Source organism: Lepus europaeus, chromosome 8 (genome assembly GCF_033115175.1).
Source record: "Lepus europaeus isolate LE1 chromosome 8, mLepTim1.pri, whole genome shotgun sequence".
Classification (NCBI taxonomy): domain Eukaryota; kingdom Metazoa; phylum Chordata; class Mammalia; order Lagomorpha; family Leporidae; genus Lepus; species Lepus europaeus.
In genome coordinates, this window is record NC_084834.1 from 30,008,395 (window position 1) to 30,033,721 (window position 25,327).

Below are 25,327 nucleotides of genomic sequence, written 5' to 3' on the forward strand. Positions count from 1 at the left end.
GTATGTATCTCTTTCAAGTTACTCTGGGTATGTATCTCTATCACAATAAACATTGAATTAAAGGGGCCCAGTGTTGTAGCAAGGCAGGTAAAGCTTCCACTTGTGAAACCAGCATCCCATATAGTTCATGCCCCGGCTGCTCCACTTTCAATACAACTCCCTGCTAATGACCAAGGAAAAGTAAAACAAGGCCCAAGTGTTTGGGCCCCTGCCATCCATGTGGAAGACCTGGATGAAGCTCCATACTCTTGGCTTCGGTCTGGCCCGGCACAGGCCGCTGTGACCATCATTTCAATATACAGCAGTCAAACAACTGGACATCCACATGCACAAATGAATTTGAATCTGGATCTTATATCTTAACTCAAAATAGATCATAGATTTAAGTATAAAACCTAAAACTGTAAACTTCTAGAAAAAAAATATAAAGGAAATCTTTTGTGACCTTAGATCAGGCAAAGATTTCTTGATACATCACAAAAAGCACAGGCCACAAAATCAAAAATTCATGAATCCTATTTCATCAAAATTCCCAACTCATCTTTGAAAGCTACTACTAGGAATTAAGACAAATCAGACTGCAGAAAACTTTTGCAAAGCATGTACCTCTGAAAGTACTTGTATCAAAAGTACATATGAAAATTTATATTCATTAAATAAAAACCTTCAAAAAATAAACGTGACGAACATGAAAAAGGAAAAAAAATACATATTTAAAAAGCTTTCAAAACAATAATACAATTTAATTTTCTAAAAATCAGGGAAAACACTTTGTCCAAGAACATATATAGATAACAAATAAGAATGTGAAAAAAATGCAACATTATTCATCACTAGGGAAGTGCAAATTTAAAGCAAAATGAGATACTGCCATGATGACCATGACTAAAGTTTCAACGACTGAACACATCAGAGCTGGCAAGGATGTAGAGGCAGTGGAACTCTTGAACAATGCTGGTGGGAAGTTTAGGTACGTTAACTTTGGAAAAATCTATCTCAGTTCCCAAAAAATTAAACATACATCTCCCACATGACCCAGACATGCCACTCCTGGGATCTAGCCAAGAGATGCAAAAACCCTTGTCCATTTAAAGATCTGTGAACATCTTTAGCAGCTTTATGGACAATAGCTGAAAGGGAGGGAGGGTTGAAATAGGCAGACAGGCAATTTTTTTTTAATGTGGTATATTCATACAAGGGACCACTAGTTAGAAGGAATGAACTACTGGTAAATGTTGTGACAATGGTCAATGCAAACCAATTATGCTGAGTTAGGGAATCCAGATTAAAAGAAAGTTTATACACTGTAAAATTCAATTTATATGAAACTATAGAAAACACAAAGCAATGTATGACAGGAAGCAGATGCAGTCACCTACAGATGAGCCTCCGCAGTTGAAAGGAAAAGATGAGCATAAGGCATTTCAAATGACAGGAGCAGGCTTTAGGGGATGATATTGTGTCTGGACCATGGTGACGGCTTCACAAGTATATACATATATAAACATCAAAATGTATACAATAAATATGCATAGGTTGGTGTCAATTACACTTCAATAATTCTGATATAAAAAACAAAGCTAGATGCAGAAGTATACTTACAGGTATGTTCCTTAAATATAATTAATGATGCATACACATGACAATCAAAGACAAAACTAAGACTTAAAGCATGAGTGAGGAGAAGCTATTCCTCTTACTTCCCCTCTCCCTATCTTCTTCTTCTAGGCTCCCATTTAAAGAAGAAAAAAATCACTTTCACCCATCCTAAATCAGGAGAAAGAAGGACAGATTACACAGAATCCTTTACAGGGTTTTGTTTCAAAGTGCAGGGTATACTTCAGAGAGTTCATGGAACATGGAACTAGAAGATAACTTCATTTTTGATGTGAACAAATTTTGAAATCCACACATATGAGGAGTCTTGAAACCCTCATGGAAAATGGTATTATTTTTTAAAAAAACTATGCATAGAATTTGAAAAATGTGTGCCCCTAAACAAACTTATCATTTAGTTCCATCTTTCCATGAACTCTTTGAAGTGTACTAATTTAGACAAGCAGGAAGTATGCAGCAAAGAAGGAAAACAGTTACCTAGCAGGAAGAGGGAGTTAAAGGGTGCCAAACAGAAAAGGTGGAGAAATGAGCTCACTTAGGAGAAACCACAGAGAGCATTTCTTTTCCAATAAAAATGAATTTGTGTCTAAATATCTTCTACAGGCTACTTATATCATTGCCATATGTCTAGCCAGGCGATGCAGCATGAAAAATAAATATCACTAATGTTAGGGAAGCAGTAATAAAAATGACAAGTTCCCCATACAAAATTTATTACACTGAATCACCACATCGCTCAGCCTCTCACCCAACATGCTTCTAAGCCACCTCTCTTCGCCACCCGTTGGGATCTGTTGGGTGATATAAATCGTAACATTTACCTAAGCTGGCAGTTCCTTCCCGAAAAGTCCCATTCCAATCTCCAGGCTTAAAAGAAGTTTCCTCCAGGTAAAATCACTGTACTCAAAACAGCACCCAAGTGCTCATTTTTCCCCCTCTGCAGTAGGAACACATTGCTGAAAACTCAAATTACAATCTGCATAGATGAGAAACCACTCAAGAGGCTGGAACCCAGCCTTCTAAAGCACTGGGAGTAAAAACATTTGCCCCAAGTCAGCAGATGACAAAGGAAGACACCACTGATGGGTCCACTGCTCATTTTTAGCCTCCTGTAGGGCCCCTGGAGGTTTTGCTTCTTGCTTTAGTTCAGGGTTTTCTAAGTTTTGTTTCCCTCCTTTTTCCCCGACTGCCCAGCCAGCAAGTGGCCAGGTTATCTGCAAAGAGAAGTTGTTAAAAGCAAGAGCTCTTCTGGGGGGAAAAGCAATGTTCTGCTCCATTGCAGTTTGGTAAGGGACAGAGCTGGGATTCCTACCCTACAGGTTGGCTGACCGCAGACCTCGAGCTCTTGTAATATACTTGTTTGGGTCATGATCCTGGAGTCAAACTGGAAGGAGAAATTCAGTGTTCTTCCATTTGGTGCATCACCAGAAAAAGGATCAATTAAATCCTAATTCCTGCATTTTCCATTGACAAAAATAGCATGAGGCGGGGACAGCAACCTAACTTTACAATCTCCCCAGGCATCTGCCATCTTATGATAATCACTTTATCACATACAGGCAGAATGTAGATACTGTTAAGAATGAAGTTATATAATAATAGCATCTAATGTCATCCTGCAGGCAATGTATGCCTCAAAGTGGAATTCAATAGGAAGAAGCAGTGTAATGAGAGGAGAAAGCAGAAAAATAAACACAAGACCAGAGGCAACATGGAACTAGCTTCAGAGAATACCAACAAGCAAAGAGAAACTATATGAACTGAATAAACAGATGCTTTCCTCTCCCGAGGAAAAATGAAACTATATACAGCAGAGGGGAAAAAAAGCCATAATTTACTGCAAAAAAATAAACTGATGTTTATCAGATCCCCACTAACAGCTGAGTCACCTTGGTCAACCCCTACCTGTACTGGTAGTAAGTTTACCAAATAGTAAAATGATTTTCCTGTTTTAATTTTAGAGGCAAAGAGACAGAAGGAAAAAGTTTCCATCCACTGGTTCAGTGCCCAAATGTCTACAACAGCTAGGACTGGGCCAAGCCAAAGCTGGGAGCCAGGAACTCAGTCCAGGTTTCCTACGTGAGTGGCAGGGACCTAACCACTTGAGCTATCATCACTGCCTCCCAGGGTCTGCATTAGCAGGAAGTTGGAATCAGGAGCAGAGCAAGGACAAGAATGGGAAATGAGGAGTCTCAATGCTACGACAAAACCCTTCCCCAGGAAAATGGCTTTAGAGCTAACTCCTACTCCTAAAGCAGTATCCTCTGCTGGTCAAACTAACACACAAATCACTACATTTGTGTCGCTCTCGCATTCTTTCCATTAGCCATGAACACAGGCTCCCTCGGCCACAGCATTACTAATATTTTGGAAGAAACCGTTCTTTGGAGGAAACAGTGGGTCTTGTGCACACTGCAGCACCGGCCTCAGCCCATGAGATGCCAATAACACTCTTCCAGCAACCACAACAACCAAACTCTGCAGACACTGCCCGAGGCAGCAGGGCAAGATCATCCCAGGTTGAGCATCCATCGGTGTTCTCCTATCTCAGTAACAGGCACAGCTCTGGCTGCTGGAGACACCACAATGGGTGAGCTGTACCATGCCTGTCTTCACTGGGCTTCCATTCCAATCCTAGAAAGGGACTGACAAGATTCGTTTTTACCATAACCTTCATCTAAACCACAGTTTGGCACTATGAGTGGTAATTTGGATGTATTTACCTTGATCTTACCCCTTCATCTACAAGGGGTAGCACTAAACAGCACTCTGGCCTCAGAATCAGCCCTTAAGGCATTCAGCTCTGGCTAAAAAGACTATGAGAGTTTCTCAGGCATGGAAAGCCAAGACACTCTGGCAAAAAAAAAAAAAAATGACCTAAATGAAAGATCTCTGTGAATGAGACCCCAGCGCAAAGAATGGGCCATCAAAGGAGGATGTAACTTTCTCTGAAGGGAGGAGAGAACTTCCACTTTGACTATGGCCTTGTCTAAAAAAGGTTAGAGTTTGTGATCTTAAGAGGCTTCCATAGCCTTGGCAGCTCATGACAAGAGCCTCGGGTGATTACTGATGTCATAAATAAGAGTGTCAATTGTTAAATCAACAATGGGAATCCTTGTGCACTTACTCTCCATGTAGGATCTCTGTCCTTAATGTGTTATACTATGTGAATTAACGGTAAAACTAGTATTCAAACAGTACTTTATACTTTGTGTATCTGTGTGGGTGCAAACTGTTGAAATCTTTACTTAGTATATACTAAGTTGATCTTTTGAATATAAAAATAATTAAAAATGAATCTTAATGAAGAATGGGATGAGAGAGGGAGTAGGAGATGGGATGGTTGTAGGTGGAAGGGAGGTTATGGGGGAGAAAGCCACTATAAATCAAAAGTTGTACTTGCGAAATTTATACTAAATCAAAGTTTAAAAAAAAAAAAAAGAGAGAGAATTCCAAGAAGGAACTAAATTAAGCATAGGAATAAAAATAGTAATAAAAATTAGAATTAGAATAAAAACAGAAATAAGATTAGCAATAAGAATCACAATAACTATGAGAATGCAAACAGAGACAATAAAAAACAGAAATCATGCAATTTGCATTATGGTTGTAAATTCACTGTAAATGTAAGAATTTGTTAATCATTGACATACTTTATGTGTCTTCAGTTCTGCATCTTAGCATGTTTAAAACAACTATGAAAGTTTCCAGATATTGTGCTTTAAATTTAACCATCAGAAGAATTTTGCAAAACAAATTTAAGTTTGTAGTCAACATCTAAGTATTTGGGGAAATTTATTTTGTTAAATACCTAATTTTTATTTCTCATAAAAAAAAATCCTCATTTTCTTCTAAAACACAAATAGACTCAAAGATTTCAATAAATGGCCTTCATTTTCATCTTTCTCATGGTGTTGAATTCCTAAAACTCACATCTACAATAGACTTCTATTTCAAAACTCAAGTTTATTCCAATTCTGCTCTGTTGCAATTTACTTATCAGCTGATGGCCGTCTACTACTCAACTCACTGCCTGGGACATTATTAGGCACCTTTTTAATAAGGCTGAACTTGACTACTGATGTTTATACACACAGTGGGCATCTGTTTGTCTCATATCTGTAGAGTCCATTCTTCCCTCCTTCACCGAGAGGTGCTTACCTCAAATACTGTTTCAAGGCACTGGTTATTGTTTTTACTTCCCAGTCTACAGAATTCTCCAGGTCCAACTCATTGCATGTTTTTGCATCTAGTGAGCATGCAAGAAAGAAAACAATAATTAAAACCAAACATTCAAAGACCCTCTTTACTAGCTCACAAAGCTTCCATTTTTAAATAGCCAAACCACAAATATTTAATCATATGGTTTCCTACAAAAACATTATACACAGTTTCTTCATAATGTTGTAAGTCATGCTCTAGTTCTAGACACCTCTAGCACTTTCAGAAATCTTCAGTAGAGATCAAAGCAAAAGGATAAGGACTAGAATGGGAGTAAGAATTAGATATGATACAGCAACTCAGCACCCACAGTTGCAATTCACATATAGCTATCAGTCTTCATTACTATCACTATCATCATCATATTTGAGTGAGAGCAAAAGTGACAGCACAATCCCATTAGCTGGTTCAAACCCCAAGTTCCCACAATGGCAGGGCAGGCCAGGGCCAAAGCTGTTAATTCAATCCAGGTCTCCCACATAGGTGCCAGGGACCCAATTACCTGAGCCATTACTGTTGCCTCCCAGGGTCTGCATCAGCCAGGAGGCTGGAATCCAGAGTCAGAGCTGGCGACCAAACCCAGGCACTCCAGTGTGGAATGTGGTCATCCTAACCAGCATCGTAACCACCCACCAGGCCAAGCAAGCACCTATCCCAGCACTGCTGAAGGTACTCATCTGTGCCCCTGGCTTAGAGTATGCAGCAATGTCAGTTGCTAGCATGAAGTTTCCCTTGTTTCAACAGTGTGTGTTGCTATCACATCGCTTTATGACAGAGGAAACACAAGCTGGCACCATTAATGGCAAAATGACTCTCAGAATGGCAACAGGTCAACGGGAGAAAGGGTGATAACCTTGGGTCCCCACTTCCGAGTTATGTATCACCTTCCTAAAGATGAATGCAGGATCAACCACAACAGAACTATGGCACATAAACTGATTAAGTCAGCATGGGTCATCTCTTACATTAACATGACAACGTATGCACTCATCCAGGAAATATTCACTGGAAGCCTGGTTGACACTCCTGACAGTCATTCTAAACTAAAATGGTTTTCTGTGACCAAAAGGTGCTAACAGGTGCATTGCTTCCACACGCCCTTCCTAACAGCAGGGCAGTTCTAAATGAAAGGCAGACAGCACACAAAAAATAAATAAATCAAAAGGAGGTGGGGAGTTAGTAAATTACAGAGAAGAAAAAGTCCAGCCTGGTTGAAATGAAATGGAAGGATGGTAGCAAAGGCAAACATTCTTGAGTGTGGTGGCATCTGGGATCCCTGTGACTCTGGGCTGGGACACTCAGCAGTGGCCTGACAGCGGGGAGGAGGAGGGCAGCGCCAGCATCACAAACCTAGGCCTGAGGCCTGCACCAGCCCAGACCAGGCACGGCACCCCAAGCAAGTAAGTCTCACACTTATCCAGCTTCAGGTCCTCATCGGCACAAGGCAGACGGTATAAATGCGCTCCCAGAAAACTGACAGCATCGCAGCACACTGAGAGTATACACAGATTTGCATCAATTATTAGAGAGAGCAGGTTATTACCACAGCTGAGACACTAAAAAGCAATGCATTCAGCAGTGGTACCTGCCCGAAGGAAGGAGGTGGTGAATGGGCTATGACAGTTGATACTGAGTCATCAATATAAACTTGCCTGTTTTTTCTACACTCCTATCATGCAAAAGGAAAAAAATCAGAGTTTCATGGAAAAGACCCTTTCTCCCTTACTCCAGAACGATGTCTGAATTAAGGTTTAAAAAAAAAAATTTTTGATTGGGGAGATTTTTTCCTCTCTTACACTGTAGTTGTCCACATAGGGAAGAAAACATCTTGTTAGTATTTCCTTTTTAAAAAGAAAAACCTGTCAAGATGGGACCATGAAGTCATGCTTCAAAAGTTTGAGGCTTGAGCTTGATGAAGGATGGATGACAACTCAATATGGGCCTCAAACTTTTTGAAAATAGAGTGAAACAGGAAGTGATGGTTATTTCACAGGCATAACACCACACATATGAAGTCAATTACTCAAAGGTCTGGAGACATTTTAAAGCCCTTCAACATTTCTTGATTACAGCAACTGACAGCAATATGCAATAAACTACAACAATGGCAATTGACACTGATTACATTTTGATCAGATCCTACAATTCAGAACTCATTTGTTACTGAGCTTGTCAGACAAGCCACAGATACATTCAAGAAATCAAATTAAACACCCTGATTAAAGATGCAATCCTTTATAACTAGGACTAAATAATTCTGTTCTAAAGGCTTTGCCAACCAATTACTTCTGTAACTGAATATTCTGTCTCTCATTAAATCAATTATTTAGATCTCATTTTAACATACAAGTCAAATAACATTTTCAATCAACCTGCTACCAGCAAATCACCATTTTAAAATCCAAGAGGCTTTTAAAGGAAATCTTGTATTTCCAGCTTTCTACCAAAACATCATTCTGTATTTTGAAAATCATATTCTCTCTATGGAAAAATAAGCCACACTCCTAAATTCATGGACTAAAAAGCAGCTTTCACATCAGACGCTAATGACTACACAGTGTCTACGTTATTAATCTTCTATTAAATGTTCGCTGTTTCCAAATAACTCAATCATCCCCAGCTGGCCTTTATAATCGGTGGATGTCCTAGGATGAGGAAGACCTCGTGAACAACTTATCTGGAACTCAGATATAAAAGTATTTTTGGTGTCTCCAGTCAGAATATATGTTTTACCATAAACAAGGTAAGATTGCTGCTTCCTTTTTTTTTTTTTTTTTTTTTTTTGACAGGCAGAGTGGACAGTGAGAGAGAGAGAGACAGAGAGAAAGGTCTTCCTTTTTGCCATTGGTTCACCCTCCAATGGCCGCCGCGGTAGCGCAGTGCGTCCAGCGCACCACGCTGATCCGATGGCAGGAGCCAGGTGCTTCTCCTGGTCTCCCATGAGGGTGCAGGGCCCAAGCACTTGGGCCATCCTCCACTGCACTCCCTGGCCACAGCAGAGAGCTGGCCTGGAAGAGGGGCAACCAGGACAGGATCGGTGCCCCGACCGGGACTAGAACCCGGTATGCCGGCGCCGCAAGACGGAGGATTAGCCTAGTGAGCCGCGGCGCCGGCCAGATTGCTGCTTCCTTTCTGATCAAGGTACAAGACCTCATGGATCAGTTAAAAACCTAAACGAATATGCACAGGTACAAAGACTTGACTTTTTATTTGGGTGAATGTTTGCTATTTATAGAACCCTTGATCATTTCTGTGGAACTGGAAACTTGCAGCCCAGCCTGAGTGCAAAGTGCCGTTTCACACAGCTGGTTCCACTCTGCTCCACACTGACTCGGGGCCCATTCTACAGTGCCTGAAGAAGTACGGTGCCTGGATGGGTTTCGAAAATATGCTTTATAGTCAAAAATCAGAATGGCTTTAGTTTACTTTCCCCTCCAATCCACGTGACAAAGCTGATCTTTAACAGTTACTATTTTTACAAGAACATTCATGTACATTATTTTTATTTCTTGTTTTTTACAGTACTGTCAAATAAATATCATCATCCAGTCTTTTCAAGTTTAGAAATAACCACCAAAGTGACCAGGCTGTACAAGCTACTACGGTTTTCTCTCAGTTCCCCCTTCCTCTGCTCTGAAGCTCTCGTTACAAAGAGATGAAGAAGGAAGAACACACAACAGTTCTAATCACTCTACTTCTGATCTACTCAGAGCCACCGTAATTCATCTTTTACACTCCTACCCTATTTGCCTAAACACCATGAACCCCCTGCAAAAACATCTCATCCTGGTATTTCTCTCTGCCTTCTCCAAACAGTGCACAATCCTATTAAAAAAAAAAAATCAAAAAACCTTTCATCAGCCTGGCAGGTCCTGTCTTAACGACAGCAAAGGGGAAGTAAAGGAAATGACGTGCAAGTGGAAGGCAGGCAACTAACTGCTCACTTGGGCATTTTTTTGTTTGCAGAAACCCAGAAGCTTGGTCCAGAGCAAGGCACAGGCGCTGCTGCAAACACAGGGACCCTTGCCCTTTCTACTCCCAAGGTGGAACGTGGCCCAGAAGACAAACTCTCACCACCAAGCAGCAAAGGAGCTGCCAACTCCTTTGCCAGGCCTGGCAGAGTACCAAGGGGTCCCTCCACCATTAGGAGAGTTCTCTATGGTCAGTGGCCATCACTACTTCAGGTTGGTGGGACCAAGAGAAGAAGGGGGGGAGGGGGCGGGAGGAGAAGGGAAAGGAAGAAGAAAGGGGAGAGGAAGACAAGGGGAGGAGAATGGACAGAAACATTTTCCTCTAATTTAATATCAAGTACAAAGGTGAATCACACCAGGAAAAAAAAGAAATGTGCACCAGACTAAACAGACACCTAAGTATTTAAAGAACACTTAAAATATTTTAAATAAATATACAACATTTTATGCCAAAATACCTATCAAAATCATATGAAATTAAATAATCAGCTCTCAGGAACTACAGAGAACCAAGTAAATGGCAGCTCTCCTAAAAAAATATATAAAGTGGCTTGGAACTTTTTCTCAGATACATAAAAATTAGATCTTTTCATTTCTACAAGAAACATGCATTACAAACAAATGATGCCTTCAAAAAATTCAAACTTGAAATAAACATATTACTTTCAGTAATCATCTTCTTCATATATTGGTTTAAAAACACAAAGTTAGAAATGTGGCAGGCACAATTTTTTTTTCTTCTCTTTAGGATATAACCTTAAAGCAACATAAAGAGTTGGGAAAAGTTGGAGAGAAAGAATATCTATAGTGCAGTATGAGGGTATTTCAAAAAGTTCATGAAAAATAGAATTAAACTGTTTTGGTGCAAAAAAACATTTTAAAATCATGCATAGATTTTTTTTTCACAATAAACATTTCCATAAACGTTTGGAAATACTCCTGTAAATTAACTATTTTTCAAATCTCTAAAACCTTTTTGTTGGAAGAAGTATGAAACTATTATCATTTGAACACTTATTCAAGATCAAAGAAGCATCCTAAGGAAACCTTAAGTTGATTAGGAAATGAGTCTATTTTGTCAAGTTACAAAGTAATAAGAAAATGTTATTAATGCTAATGAAAATCCAAAGTTATTTTTGCCAACAATCTTGGATTCATACTAGAGATTATCTATAAATAAAAATAAAGTTACTTTGCGTAGTCTTCTTAAGTGAATAACTTAATAAGTAACAAATATTCTCTAACTTCTACTTGCATTATTACCAAAAACATCCCATTTCTCTGCCAGTAAATGGAATGAAGTTGGGGCTCACTTCTGTCCTGGACTTGTCTGCTCTGAGGCTCATGGCAAGTGAAAGCAGTTTTCCGGCTCATGAATCTTTGTGTGTTCAGGTATTTAAAAACACCTAGTAAGTGAAGGACTATCTTGGGACTCTTCCCACAAGCAGATCAAACTACCACCTGAGTTCAGCAAGGCTGATTTTGTGAGAGTAAGAACAAATTTTGAGACAGATTCACACTTGGAGGTGACCACAAAAAACACTCTTGATCAAACTTGCTTTGAATGTGAACAGGAAGATAATAAAAATAATGCCAGGTCCTTATAACCAATCCACCACCAAAATGTGCCTGCTGGCCCAAATCTCCGGCTCTGATACCGGCAGAGGCTTCCAGTTCTGTTCATTATAACACCATCTTGGAAATGAGAGAAGTGTTTCTAATTTTAAAATTAAGTAAAAACAGATGCTGTCGTCCCATTAAACTCTTCCAGCTGCTACTGAACCACTGGCAACCTGAGTCTATTTAATTTGGAGACCACTAATGGTAAGAAGGAAAATCTGACTGCCAAAACTGCACACCCAAGTTAAACTGGAGAGGCAGAAAATGAAAACAGCTCATGAAAGCCCATGTATTCTTGTAAGGCTCTCCAACTGGTGACGGGCAATTTTTCCTGTGGTTAATAGCTTAAAAAAAAAACAGGTTGCTGCTTATCAAATCCTTAGTTCAAATACAGCCAACAAGCAATCCCATCCATTACATGTCCGTTGATTTTATTCCTCTTGCTTTATGCTTCCTAAAAATGAGTCTTTGCTACAGTGCTTTACGATGCACGGGTTTCAATGCATTCACAGCACACCTGAGGGCACTGTGAATATTGATTAATTAAAATGAGATATCAGATAAATTAACACGTAGCAAGGCCAGAATGACACACTGGTTTGATATGCAGGCCCTAAAGCCTGATGAGTTATCACCACTGCTCCCAAGGCAGCCAGCTCTGGGGAGTGGAGACGTGGGGCGTCTTACAGGTGGCACTGCGCTGCCAGCAGTGTGCAATGCAAAAGCGCTTTGTCATTCTCATAATGTCTGGGGTAATGAAATGAATTCACTTTCTGGCTTCCTCTAGTCTGCGGTGCCAAAGAACACTGTGTTATCAGCACAGATGGAGCATGCATGGATCTGGAGGAGAGCCTGGCGCAAACTACAAACAAGCCACTGTGAATAGCAATGAAGCCCCAAGAATCAGACCCTCGCTGTCAAACCACAGTTTTGAAAGTGCCATAAAAATGAGCGAATCCCAGCGGCCTTGTCCAACCCAATGTTACTGTCAAGATTCTGGACAGGCAATTTGGTAGCCAGGCAAACCACAGAGCCCTGTGAGAGGCAAGCACAGGGAAGACACTGCCCGTGATCTGCGTTCTTTTTTTTCTCTCACTTTCCTAGTAAGTAAAGAGGTAGTAGGTATCTACGCTGATGCAAATGCTAAACCACTTCTCTGAGCCAACTGTCTCTGCCCAGGAGACAACTTCATCTAGGCAGCAGAAGAGTATGGATTCACAAGTATACCATAAGTTACTACAAAATATTAAGTTGTGAAATCAATGCACATAAACAAATAATGCATAGAAAAATGATTAGAAAAGAGGCATACCCATTAACATACTCAGAAGTCTCTGGACCTTTGAACTCACCCCCACAACTCTGTACAATCCTTGGTCATTTATACCTATTGAAAGAGACAAAATGTTAGCAAAATACAAGAAGACCATATTTAAAGAGCAGTTATCAGACATTCGAATTCAGAATCTTTGCTAACTCACACTCCCAGGATTCCTGTTGATTATAAAAATAACATTTGAAAAAAGCGAATGTTTACTAGCTTGTTTTACCAACTCTGTATTCATGAGTGGCGGCTGGAAAGTAATCTCTCGTAAAACAATGTTCCATGTCAAGAAAAAGTAGCAAGTGAACCTTAATGAAGTAAGAGAGTCAAGAACCAGGGCTACACTGAAACATACACCCAAGCAATTTGTAAAGATGTCTCACAACCTTTATCTTTACTGTGTCAACTTGTTTGCATTTTTCTTGAAAAGTTTCAGCTTTTAAAAATAATACACTGATCATTAGTACATAAAAAGAAATCATGGATGATTCCGGAATACTGTGGAAACTCACGCAAAGCACTGTATGTACAATATAAATGCAAAGTGGTTCTAGACTCTCCCCAGGGAGGAGCTCTGAAACTCTGAAGAAAGATCCTTACAAACTCAACAGCAAAATACCAAGTCAATGCATCCTCTCTCTGCAGACACACAACACTAAGTGACCCTGAGCACAATAGGGAAATAAAGGCCAGAAAACGCACTGTCAGATGCTGAACCAGTGTCCTTCTGTGGCTTTCGGGCTGCATAAGCCAAATGGAAAGGGCATCGTGCAAGCAGTTAGGACACTGAGTGGCAGTAAGGCTATAGAAAAATTAAAATAAAAAGTCCCCTTTCTAAGTTGCATACTGTCATTCTTCCTCACCAAAATCCACACTGCTGCTTTTTTCCCCCCATTTTTGCCTTTTACTTGGATTTGCTTTAAATGGGAGAAAGGGATAGATGGAAGCAATTGTGGCAAAATCTTGCTCACTTGAGGCGATAATGTGTAAGTTCACTATATCAATCTCTGTACTATTTTACACTTAAAAATGTTCATCGTACAAAAATGATTTCCAAAAACGTGATTCATTATCTTGACTTCAAAAGACTTGCGGCTTTCTGGCTGCATGTTTCTTTTCTGCACCAGGAATGCTACAGCCAGTAAGGACACAGGTGGCTGAGGAGGAGAGGCAGCCTCTAGTCTCCAGCGTTTCCACAACAAAAGAACACACAGCAACCAAAGGCCCATGGGATGTGCCCCAGGGGGGTTCACTTTCTCTTCACCTCCCTGCAAAGGGTGACACAAAGAATACTAGAGTCAAAAAGAATGGGACCCAGTCCAGCTCAGGCACTGCAGAACAAGTGAGGAGACGGCTGAGCATCCATCTTGATGACGCAACTGACATTGAAGGCCCATGTCTTGTGCCCTGTGCTGTGCTGGCAGAGAACAAGACAACACTAACGTACATTACACATGTTATAACATGCTGAACACGTTAAAACTGCCTCCCTTCCAGTGTTTCTTCTTTCTTCTCCTTTTCACTTTTTTTTTTTACTCCTTCCTCATTTTTTGAAGCTTCTTGAAGCTTCTTAAGTGTACTATTCTTCCTTGGGTTATGGTCCACATCATGACCGCACACACACACACACACACACACAATCCAGGACCTCAGAATTTGACTGTATAAGGGTACTTCAAAAAGTTCACAGAAAGTGAAAATTAAAAAATGAGTTTGTGTGGGAGTCTGGTGCAGCAGTTAATATGCCTCTTGGGGATGCCTGCAGCCCATATTAGAGTGCCTGGGTTCGAGGCTCAGCTACACTTTTAATTCTAGCTTCCTGCTACTGTGCACCCCTGGGAGGTAGCAGGTGATGGCTCAACTGCTTAGGTCTCTGCCATGCACATAAGAGACCAAGCTCCTGACTTTGGCCTGCTCCAGTCTAAGCTGTTGTGGGCATTTGTGCGGTGAACTAGCGGATGGGAGATTTCTCCCTCTCTAGCTCTGTCTCTCTCCTTCTCTTTCCAAAAAAAAAAAAAAAAAGTAAAAACATTTTTCTCTTAGTACAAAAATTTTCAGAATCTATAAGTTTTTCCTAATACACATTTTCCATGAATTGAAGACCACTTGTATCTAGAAATAAGGCCACTGAAGGAAGTAATTTAAAACAGGGTCATCGGGGTGTACCCTAATATGATACGCCTAGTTCCCTTATAAGGCTTGTACACAGACTTGTACAAAAGAAGACTGAAGTCACCGGAAGCCCACAGCTGGCTGTAAAACAAAGACCCCGCCAGGACCTTAATGCTGGACTGAAAGCCTTGGAAATTGTAGAAAATGCACTTCTGCTGCCTCTGTGGCTCAGTGTGATGCTCTACCATGGCACCTCAGCAAGCTGTCCACCCACACTCTCAATTATCTCATTAGCACTCAAAGACCCAGTGGAGCAAGTGCTCAGCCTTTCAGTCTCCATACATCCACGTGGAACACCAATGCATCACAGCCGCAGAGACACACTTTCCTGGGAAGCTCCCCAACTCCCAGTGGAGGGCAAGACGCAGCACCGTCCTGCCACGTGGGGGGGAAAAGCAAAGCAAGAAAGCAAGGTGCCCCCCCCAAAAAAAAGCAAAAAGCAAGGTGCCAAGAAACACCCCAAGCAGAGCCCGTCTGCACCTTCTCCAGGAGAAAACACCGAGTCTCATTCCTTCCAAGTCCTAGATGTCGGAAGGTATAGTGTAATATGCCAGAGGATTTTTTTTTTTTTTTTTTTTTTTTTGCAGCACACCTCCTATTTAAGAAACCTAGAATAATCTGACCTCAGAGTTTGAGCCAAAAGGGCAAGTCATATTCTACAATCAAACAAACGTGCCACTATGGAAAAGTGCCTGAAATACGTGGAGAGATGAAATGCGTATATTCTCAGCAATAATCATCACTCTGAGCTGCCGGTAATTACTATCAGATAATTGATCAAGTTCAAATTCATCAACCTGAGGAAGAGTTAATTGCTAATGCATAATAAAAGGTGCAGGGGGGAATTAAAGCCACTCAACAGTTTTTCCTTTTTTTAATGCCATTTAAATAAGCCTGCTACAAAAGCATCTTGGAAACAGCATGTGAGATACTCAAGTCTTGTAGGATTATGTTTCTTGTCACACTATTCATAAAGGCTCTGGACTAACGCAATGAGAATTGGAACATGCTTTGTTTCTAGGAACTGGTATGCATTTACACAAAAGAAATCCAATATATTTAGAGAACACACACCAAGCAACATGCCAAGTCATCTTACTGGGCTTATATCTTCTCCAGTCTGTCAAATCTCCCTCTCTGCCAAAGCCAGCACCCTTTCTAATCACCAAGTATTAGAAATTCACAGTTATCTTTGACGTTTCCCTGTCACTTTCTAAATTCTACAGGTCTGTGTCTACTCTTGATGCAAACTTCAGACCAGTTTCTGCCTTTGCAACAGTCTTGAAGTTTATGCACACACATTTATGAAGGAATCCCTACACAGACACACACACAACCATAATCTATTCTGAACATCATCATGTTTATTTTCTCTTTTTACTTTGCTAACCACTTCTCTTACCTAAGGTTTTCTCCATCCCCATGTTAGAGCAAGCCGTCCTATCAGTGGCTGGCATTGTGGTACTGCAGGTGAAGCTAATGCAGGCACTTCCCTATGATTACATGGCATATTTGTGTACCCTAATCAAAGGCAATTCTTGTTTGACAAAGGAAACCAAGTAAAGCAGTACTCTTTGGGGCCAACATTGTGGAACAGCAGGTTAAGCCGCCACCTGCGATGCCAACATCCCATCTGGGCGCTGCTTCAAGTCCCAGCTGCTACACCTCCAATTCAGCTCCCTGGTGATGCACCTGGGAAAGCAGCAGAAGATGGCCCAAGTCTTTAGGGCTCTGCTACCCATGTGGGAGACCAGAAAGAAGCTCCTGGTTTCCAATCAGCCCAGGCCCAGTCCCAGCCATCGTGGCCATCTGGGGTATGAATCAGAGGGATGGAAGATCTAGCAATCTGTCCCTTCTCTCTCTCTCTCTCTGTAAACTCTGCCTTTCAAGTAAATAAAATAAACCTTTTAAAAACATAATACATAATAAAGAAAAGTAGTACCCTTCGCCCCTACATTCAGAACTCAACAGCAGCAACTCCTGGCTCTCACAAGGGTTATGTTAATGACCTACAAATATAAGCTCTGTACCTAATCCATAACACTCAGCTTGAGAATTTTACTGAAAACTGAGAAGTACTTTACTATTCAATAATAGTACTCACAATGACTTACAAAATGGAAATATTTCTTTCTGCTAAACAAATTTTTTTTAAAAAAAGGTATGTTTTAATTTATATTAACTAAGAAAGGAAGAGAGCAAAGAGGCAAGGAGAAAAAGAAGAAAGGGGAAGGAGCAAAAGAAAAGGAGAAAGAGAGGAGGAAGAGGAAACAAAGAGACAGACAGGAGGCACCAAGCAAAGAGAAAGGGGATGGGTTAAGAAGGTGCTTCAGGGCCAGCGCTGTGGCACAGTGGGTAAAGCTGCCACCTGCAGTGCTGGCATCTCATATGGGTGCCGGCTGAAGTCCCTCCTGCTCCACTTCCAATCCAGCTCTCTGCTGTGGCCTGAGAAAGCAGTGGAAGATGACCCAAGTCCTTGGGCCCCTGCACCCATGTGGGAGACCCGGAGGAAGCTCCATGTCCTGATTGGCAGAGCTCCAGCCATTGTGGCCATCTGGGAATGAACCAGAGGATGGAAGACCTCTCTCTCTCTCTCCCTCCGTCTTTCAGTCTCTCTGTAACTCTGCCTTCAAATAAATAAATAAGTAAATCTTTTTTTTTTTTTTTTGGACAGGCAGAGTTAGAGAGAGAGAGACAGAGAGAAAGGTCTTCCTTCCGTTGGTTGACCCCCCAAATGGCCACTACGGCCAGTGCTGTGCCAATCTGAAGCCAGGAGCCAGGTGCTTCCTCCTGGTTTCCCACGCGGGTGCGGGCACCCAAGCACTTGGGCCATCCTCCACTGCCCTCCTGGGCCACAGCAGAGAGCTGGACTGGAAGAGGAGCAACCGGGACAGAATCTAGTGCCCCAACCGGGACTAGAACTTGGGGTGCTGGCACCGCAGGCAGAGGATTAGCCAAGTGAGCCACGGCGCTGACCAGTAAGTAAATCTTTTTAAAAAAAAGAAAAAAAAAAAAAAGAAGGTGCTTCATACAAGTTGAGTCTTGGCTGCTGCACTTCCTCTCCAGCTCCCTGGTAACATGCCTAGGAAAGTAGTGGAAGATGACCCAAGTACTTGGGCCCAGCCACCCATGTGGGAGACCAGAATTCAGTTCCAGTCTTCTGATTCAGCCTGGCCCAGCTCCTGATGTTGTGGCCATTTGGGGAATGCAACAGTGAATGAAAAATCTTTTTTGTTTGATTGTTTTTAAATTTATCTGAAAGGCAGAGTTACAGAGAGGAAGAAGAGAGACAGAGAGAGAGAGAAAGGTTTTCCATCCGCTGGTTCACTCCCCAAATAGCAGCAATGGCCAGAGCTGAGCCAACCAGGGGCCTGGAGTTTCCTCTGGGTCTCTCACATGGGTGCAGGGGCCCAAGGGCTTGGGTCATCCTCTGCTGCTTTCCTAGGCACATTAGCAGGGAGCTGGATTGGAAGTGGAGCAGCTGGGATTTGAACCAGCGCCCATATGGGATGCCGACAATGTAGGCAGTGGCTTTATCCGTTATACCATGGTGCCAGCCCCAAGATCTGTCTTTCTCTCTCTCTCCCTCTCTCTCTCAAATTGATCAATCAATGGGGGTGGGGGGGGAGCCATCATATCAAGTGCACATTTCCCAGCCTTCACAAGTGCATGACACATAAACACACACATGCACCTGTCAGGGCCCTACCTTGTCTACCTGCAGCTGTTGCTGCATATTCAACTCAGAGCAGACTGCCGACTGTCACCCACCAACGACCACATCCCTGCGATGCTCTGTGAGGATGTTCAGGCTGAAGTGTTCCCTGACAGGAACGTTCTTCCCCTTGTCGTCACAAATGGACTCACCTGTCACAGTTGTTCATCACATATGTGCCAGGTGCTGTTCCAGCTGCCCAAGACTCAGCACTGAAACCTTGCAAGCCCCACCTTTTCTGTCACCAGCCTGCAGCAACATCCCCCTTTCCTAAACAAGTAAGCCCATGCAGTTTAACACTTGATTACACTTTGAAACAAGCCCACGATCTCTTCATTAGAATTCCCCGGAAGACTGAATGCCTGACCTTGATCTTTGCCACTCAATGTGAATGTTTATCTCACCTTGCTGAAAGGAATTTCCCATAGCAAATCTGTAGAGATGTTATACACAAGTACTTCAAAAAGTTTGTGGAAAATGGAATTTAAAGATGTTTATTTTAGTGAAAATTTGGAAATCCACGCACATGAATTGTCTTCAGAAGTGTTTGGGAAATGTTGATTACAAAAAAGCATGCATAGATTTCAAAAATTGGGGGCACCTAAATAAATTTATCTTTTTAAAAATTTATTTGAGAGGGAGAGGGAGATGGAGAGGGGAGAGGAGAGGGGACAGGGGACAGGGAGTTTTTGCAGTACCCTCATACACTATACAGGATATGCCCCATACAATCTTTTTAAATTAAAGATAAAAAGTATGAATTACAAAACACATCCAGCCTTAGAATTTTCAAATAAAGATCATGGGCCTATATTATACCTTCCCCTCCCAAACACAGAAACCGTACCCAGAAAAATACTAGGTAACCCTTGGTTTTTTAATAGCTTTTATGAAGCCTTGCATATGATGGTTGATTGAGCACAGACTATGTATGCTAGGTTGCCTTGCCTTGAAAATAACTTAGAGCTTTAGGATACAGACTTAGGACAAAACAGACATCAAAACTCAGAACTGAAAAACTGAAGTTAAACTAGCCACATTATTGTAACTTTTTCAGGACATAAAGCCTCACAGATAGATTATCATTAATACTTTCTAATTTTAAGGAAGAAATGATAATCTGGTCCAAATGAGGACAACCCTAAAGATCTTTTTTTTAGCAAATGAGATAGGTTCTCATCTGTGCAGAAAAGGTAAGCTTCTCTCCACCACAGAAACGAGCAGCTGACAACAGCTGTCCCTGGGTAATGTGCACAAGGTAAAATCCAACGTGTCTTCCTCCCCGTCACCTGTCTCCTCCAATCTCCCACAATGCTGTCATAGAGCTCTACCCATCGCTTCCTGAAGGGCCCAGAAGTGGGGACGAGTCAAGTTTCATCATTGTCCCTGCCCCGCTGCTTCTCCTTAGTGCCTCCCACTCCAGAAACCACCAACATAGACTTGCAGAAAGCCAGCGGGCACCGGGCAGGTGGGCAAGCAAGAGAAAAAGCAAGATGCTCCGGGGACAATGCCAGAAGCAGATGTGAAATTCATGAGGGTTGGCACCTTCACTTCAACAGCTAAGGTTGAGTGACTGTGTCTTGCCTGTTTTCTGCAGCTATGACAAAACACCACAGGCTGGTCATCTGTAATGCACAGAAATTCTCTTGGCTCCTGGTTCTGGCAGCTGGAAAGTCCAGGAGAGGATGCCTCTTGCTGCATCATCCCATGCTAGAAGGCAGAAGAGCGAGAGAGCACCCAAGCATGTACACACAGGGAGGCGGAGACTCATCCTTGTATCAAGAGCCCAATCTGGCGACAAACTCACTCCTTCTTCTTAAAGGCCACCTCTTAAAAGCCTCACCACTTGGTGCTGGAGCCGTGGCTCACTTGGTTCATCCTCCGCCTGCAGCACCAGCATCCCATATGGGCGTCAGGTTCTAGTCCCGGTTGCTCCTCTTCTAAGCCAGCTCTCTTGTGGCCCGGGAAGGCAGTGGAGGATGGCCCAGGTGCTTGGGCCTCTGCACCCATGTGGGAGACCAGGAAGAAGCACCTGGCTCCTGGCTTCGGATCGGCGCGGTGCCAGCCGAAGCAGCCATTTGGGGAGTTTGGGGAGTGAACCAAAGGAAGGAAGACCTTTCTCTCTGTCTATAACTCTAGCTGTCAAAAAAAAAAAAAAAAAAAAAAAAAAAAGCCTCACCACTCAACAACACTCTACTGATTGAGTTTCCAACACACAACCTCTGGAGGACACATTCAATCCATCATAGGCTGTAAACAGCAAGTAAATATGGTGAAAATGAAGAAAACAAAGTAGCATTGAGATTACAGGAAGCAGAAAAAACAGCTAATTTTTTTTAAAGAAGCAACAGTAAGCAGGGGAAAAAGAAGTTGGAAATACATTCGAACATGCTAGCAATTATGTAACATTTCATTTCCTGTGATTTTCCTAACAATTACTGCATGTTTATTGTCTTTTAGGCACTGAGATAGAATAAAGTGAGATATATGAGACCAACATTAAAATAGAATTAAAATTAAGAGAGAAAGCACGGGCAGGCATTTGGTTTAGAGGTTAAGACTTCAGTTCGGATGTCTATAGCTCACATGGGAATGCATGGATTAGAGGGCTGATTCTGGATCCCAAGTCCAGCTTCCTGCTGCTGTGCAATCTAGGAGACAGCAGGTAACAGGGCAAGTACTTGGGTCCCCACCCCCATATGTGGGCCCCCATGAATTCCTAGCTTCTGGCTCCTGCCCTGGGCCAGGTCAGAATGTTGAGAGCATTTGGTGAGTGAACCAGCAGATGAGAGCTTGTTCACTCTTTCTCTTTGGTTGTCAAATAAATTTATTTTTAAAGCTTATTTGTCTAAAGAGAAAGCAACTTGAGACCATGAAGGTTTTTTTCTGTTTTGTTTTTTCCTTTTTGACTTCAGGAGTAGGTTCTATACCTGATGCTACTATATTTTTAATGCCTCACATGGTCCTCAGCACATAGAATGCATTTAACAGGTGAACTGAATAGATTATTGAATGAAATTCTGAATGATCAAATAAATGATTAATTAGGGAAATATGTAAAGAAAATAAAAGGAAAGGTTCCATATAAGTGGCTAAAGGAGGAGGGCTCAAGGTAAAACATCACTTGTTTGTTTGTTTTTTAAAGATTTATTTACTTATTTGAAAGGCAGAATGACAGAGCCATCTTCACTCCCCAGATGGCCACAACAACTGGGACTGAGCCAGGCTGAAGCCAGAGGCCTGGAACTGCCTCTGAGTTTCTCATGGGTGGCAGGGATCCAAGCATGAGGGCCATCTTCTGCTGCCTTCCCAGGTGCATTTGTCAGGGAGCTGGATTGGAAGTGAAGCACTCTGGACTCAAATCAGTGCTCATATGGGATGCCAGCAACTTAGGCTGCAGCTTAACTCATTGCGTCGCAATGCCATCCCCAGAACACAGTCACTTTTGATAGTAACAGGCACAAAATTATTTTAAGAGATTTGTAGCTGAATGAGTCTACAAATACAACCAAATCCGTTCGGTGCTCACTAGAAATCGGCAGAATACCTGGCATGGAATGTGGTACTAATATTTGTGAAGTGATGGAATCATGTATTTGCACGGGGTCGGGGTGGGGGTGAAAGGTCTTGAATGCTCACATTCTTACTCAGAGGACTGACATGGGAAGTCTGCAACATTTCATTATTAGCATGTGCATAAGCACACACAAACACAAATGCAGGTTCACACAGCCCTCCTAACAAAGATAAGACAAATCACTCTATACATGATGCACTGAACAAACACTGGTTCATGGATAGCCAAGTATCAAGTATGTTAATTATATGTTTCATATATATCTTAAAATATTTTTTTAATTTTTTAACTTTTATTTAATGAATATAAATTTCCAATGTACAGCTTATGGATTACAATGGCTTCCCCCCACTATAATTTCCCTCCCACCCGCAACCCTCCCCTCTCCTGCTCCCTCTCCCCTTCCATTCACTTCAAGATTCATTTTCAATTCTCTTTATATACAGAAGATCAGTTTAGTATATATTAAGTAAAGATTTCAACAGTTTGCACCCACATAGCAACACAAACTGAAACATACTGTTTGAGTACTAGTTATAGCATTAAATCAAAATGTACAGCACATTAAGGATAGAGATCCCACATGAAGAGCAAGTGCACAGTGACTCCTGTTGTTGACCCAACAAATTGACACTCTAGTTTATAGCGCCAGTAACCACCCTAGGCTCTCGTCATGAGTTGCCAAGTCTATGGAAGCCTTCCAATTATATCTTAAAATATTAACTAATCATGACAAATTCTTGAAAATCGAATGAGAAAAAAACTTGGTAGAAAAGTACTAAAACTGAAATGACCAGAAAAAGTGAAAATATCTAGCAACATGGCTGAGAATGATATGCTATAGACTCAACAAACAGCAATGGAGAAACTCAGGAATGTTCTTTCAGGACAAAGGTGTGTTACAAAAATGTGATAATGTATTCCCTCCATATATTTGGAATGAATCCTTGAGAAAAACTACGTGTAAGTGTCTGAATAGCATAGTAACCATTTTCCAGGCTATCTGCACATGAGATTTCTCTTCATATACTTGGAAGGTACCCTTCCAAGATACTCAATAATTTTTAACAATTTAAGGTTCTGTCAAAATTTATTTACACTCAACTTCCTTTAAATATAAGCAGACAAAACCAAGGAAGAATCGCACTGTTCCACCAAAGAGACCTATTCACCAACATAAATTCATAATACTGTATTTACCTAATTTTAAACTTGGTGGGGGGTGTGGGTTGGGGGCAGCACTGTGGCGCAGTGGGTTAAAGCTCTGGCTTACAGCACCAGCATCCCATATGGACAATGGTTCAAGTTCCTGACGCTCCACTTCCAATCCAGTTCCCTGCTAGTGTGCCTGGGAAAGCAGTGAAGATTGGCCCTAGTCCTTGGGTTCCTGCACCCATGTGGGAGATCAAAAATAAGCTCCTGGCTCCTGGTTTCAGATCAGCTCATCTCCGGCCACTGGGGCCATTTGGGGAGTGAACCAGTAGATCGGAGACCTCTCTGTCTCTACCTCTCTCTGTAACTCTCTTTCAAATAAATAAAATAAGTCTTTAAAAAAAAAAGTGGGGGGGAGGGGGAGGTATTTGGCCTAGCAGTTAATATACCCGCATCCCATATCATTGTGCCTGGGTCCAAGTCTCGGCTCTCCTCCCGATTCCAGCTTCCTGCTAATGCAACTCCTGAAAAGCAGGAAGTGTTGGATCCAGCAGATGCATCCTTGACACTCATGCGGAAACCCTGGATTTAGTCCCCAGCTCCCAGCTTCGGCCTGGCCCTGTCCTGGCCACTGTGGGCATCAGGGGAATGGGCCAGTAGATGGAAGCTTGTATGCACACGTGTGCGCTCTCTTCCTCTCAAGTTTTAAAAATGTAAAGCTTTCCAAGAAAAGTAAATAATTTGTAACACTCATTATGCATTCAATACGGCAAAGATCAGAGATCATTTCTAAGCACAGAGACAATTAATTGTAGGTATATCAAGTTAAGAAGCTCCGAAGTTTTATGTATAGCAGCACACTTTTTTGGACTGTTCCAGGAAAACAGGCATAGAGAGGAGGGAGATCCCTTAGTCCTGGTAGCCCTGTGACCTAGTCATCATTTTGTGTGGAAACAATACTTATCACCACCAAGACAAGGCTGGCTCTCCGGGATCATCCCAAACCTGGCAAAAAACCCTTGTAATTATTGTAACGAACACAGCAGTCACCAACAATGTACTTCAAGCTCTTTTCTCATCACCCCCCTTGCAGCCACTGATTTACCTTCACTTTAACAGGTTAGTGTGTATTCTCTAGAATTTTACATGATGGGAACCACAGAAGGTTTGTTCTTTTTTTTTGTTTTTCTGATATCAGTCATGACACATAATTACTTTGGAATGTCTTGAAGATGTTTATATGAATGGATGTATTGCTCACTATAATTTTCTATGGATGCCTCATGTCTTTACCCATTCGTCTGTCCATGGGCATTTAGCTTATTTCTGGATTTTGATTGTTGCAAATGAAGCTGCAGCCAATGTGAGGCATAAAAAAGGAGGAAGCTCAAAGTGACAGAAAACAGCATTTCATCTTCTGGGGCCTTGAGAGCTTTATTTTTTAAAAAAGCACATCCTATGCAGTGGAGGATAGCCCAAATCCTTGGGCCCTGCACCAGCATGGAAGACCAGGAGAAGCACTCGGCTCCTGGCTTTGGATCAGTGCGGTACACCAGCCGCAGCGCACCAGCCGCAGCGGCCATTGGGGGATGAACCAATGGAAAAACAAAGACCTTTCTTTCTTTCTCTCTCTCTCTCTCTCTCTCTCTCTCTCTCTCTCTCTCTCTCTCTCTCCACTCTGCCTTAGGGGAGCACATCCTAGAAACACAAATGTGTCAAAGTTGTAGAGAGAAAGTATTACAAGTTAACAATAGTGATACCCTGGGAACTTCCAACTCTACTACCTCCTAGTTGTGTGGCCTGGCAAATTACAAAGTCCCTGTGCCTCAGCTTCCTCTCTGCAAACAGAGGCTAAGGATGGAGTGAGGAGGTTGTGAAAATATTTTTTTAAATACTTATTTATTGAAAGTCAGAGTTATGGAGAGAGAGGGAGAGACAGAAAGAGAGAGAGATCTTCT

At 41.9% G+C, this 25,327-nt stretch overlaps 1 protein-coding gene across 2 annotated transcripts in view; it reads right to left on the reverse strand.

Moving 5' to 3' along the window:
• Positions 1-25,327, reverse strand: part of ARHGAP10 (Rho GTPase activating protein 10) — a 357,364-nt gene that overhangs the window by 117,038 nt on the left and 214,999 nt on the right. For both annotated transcript variants that reach the window (XM_062199520.1, XM_062199519.1), the window contains exons 14-15: positions 12,742-12,816; positions 5,779-5,866 (exon numbers count right to left, since the gene is read on the reverse strand). In XM_062199520.1, coding sequence (XP_062055504.1) covers positions 5,779-5,866; positions 12,742-12,816 — 163 coding nt within the window. The remainder of the gene's footprint in view (positions 1-5,778; positions 5,867-12,741; positions 12,817-25,327) is intronic.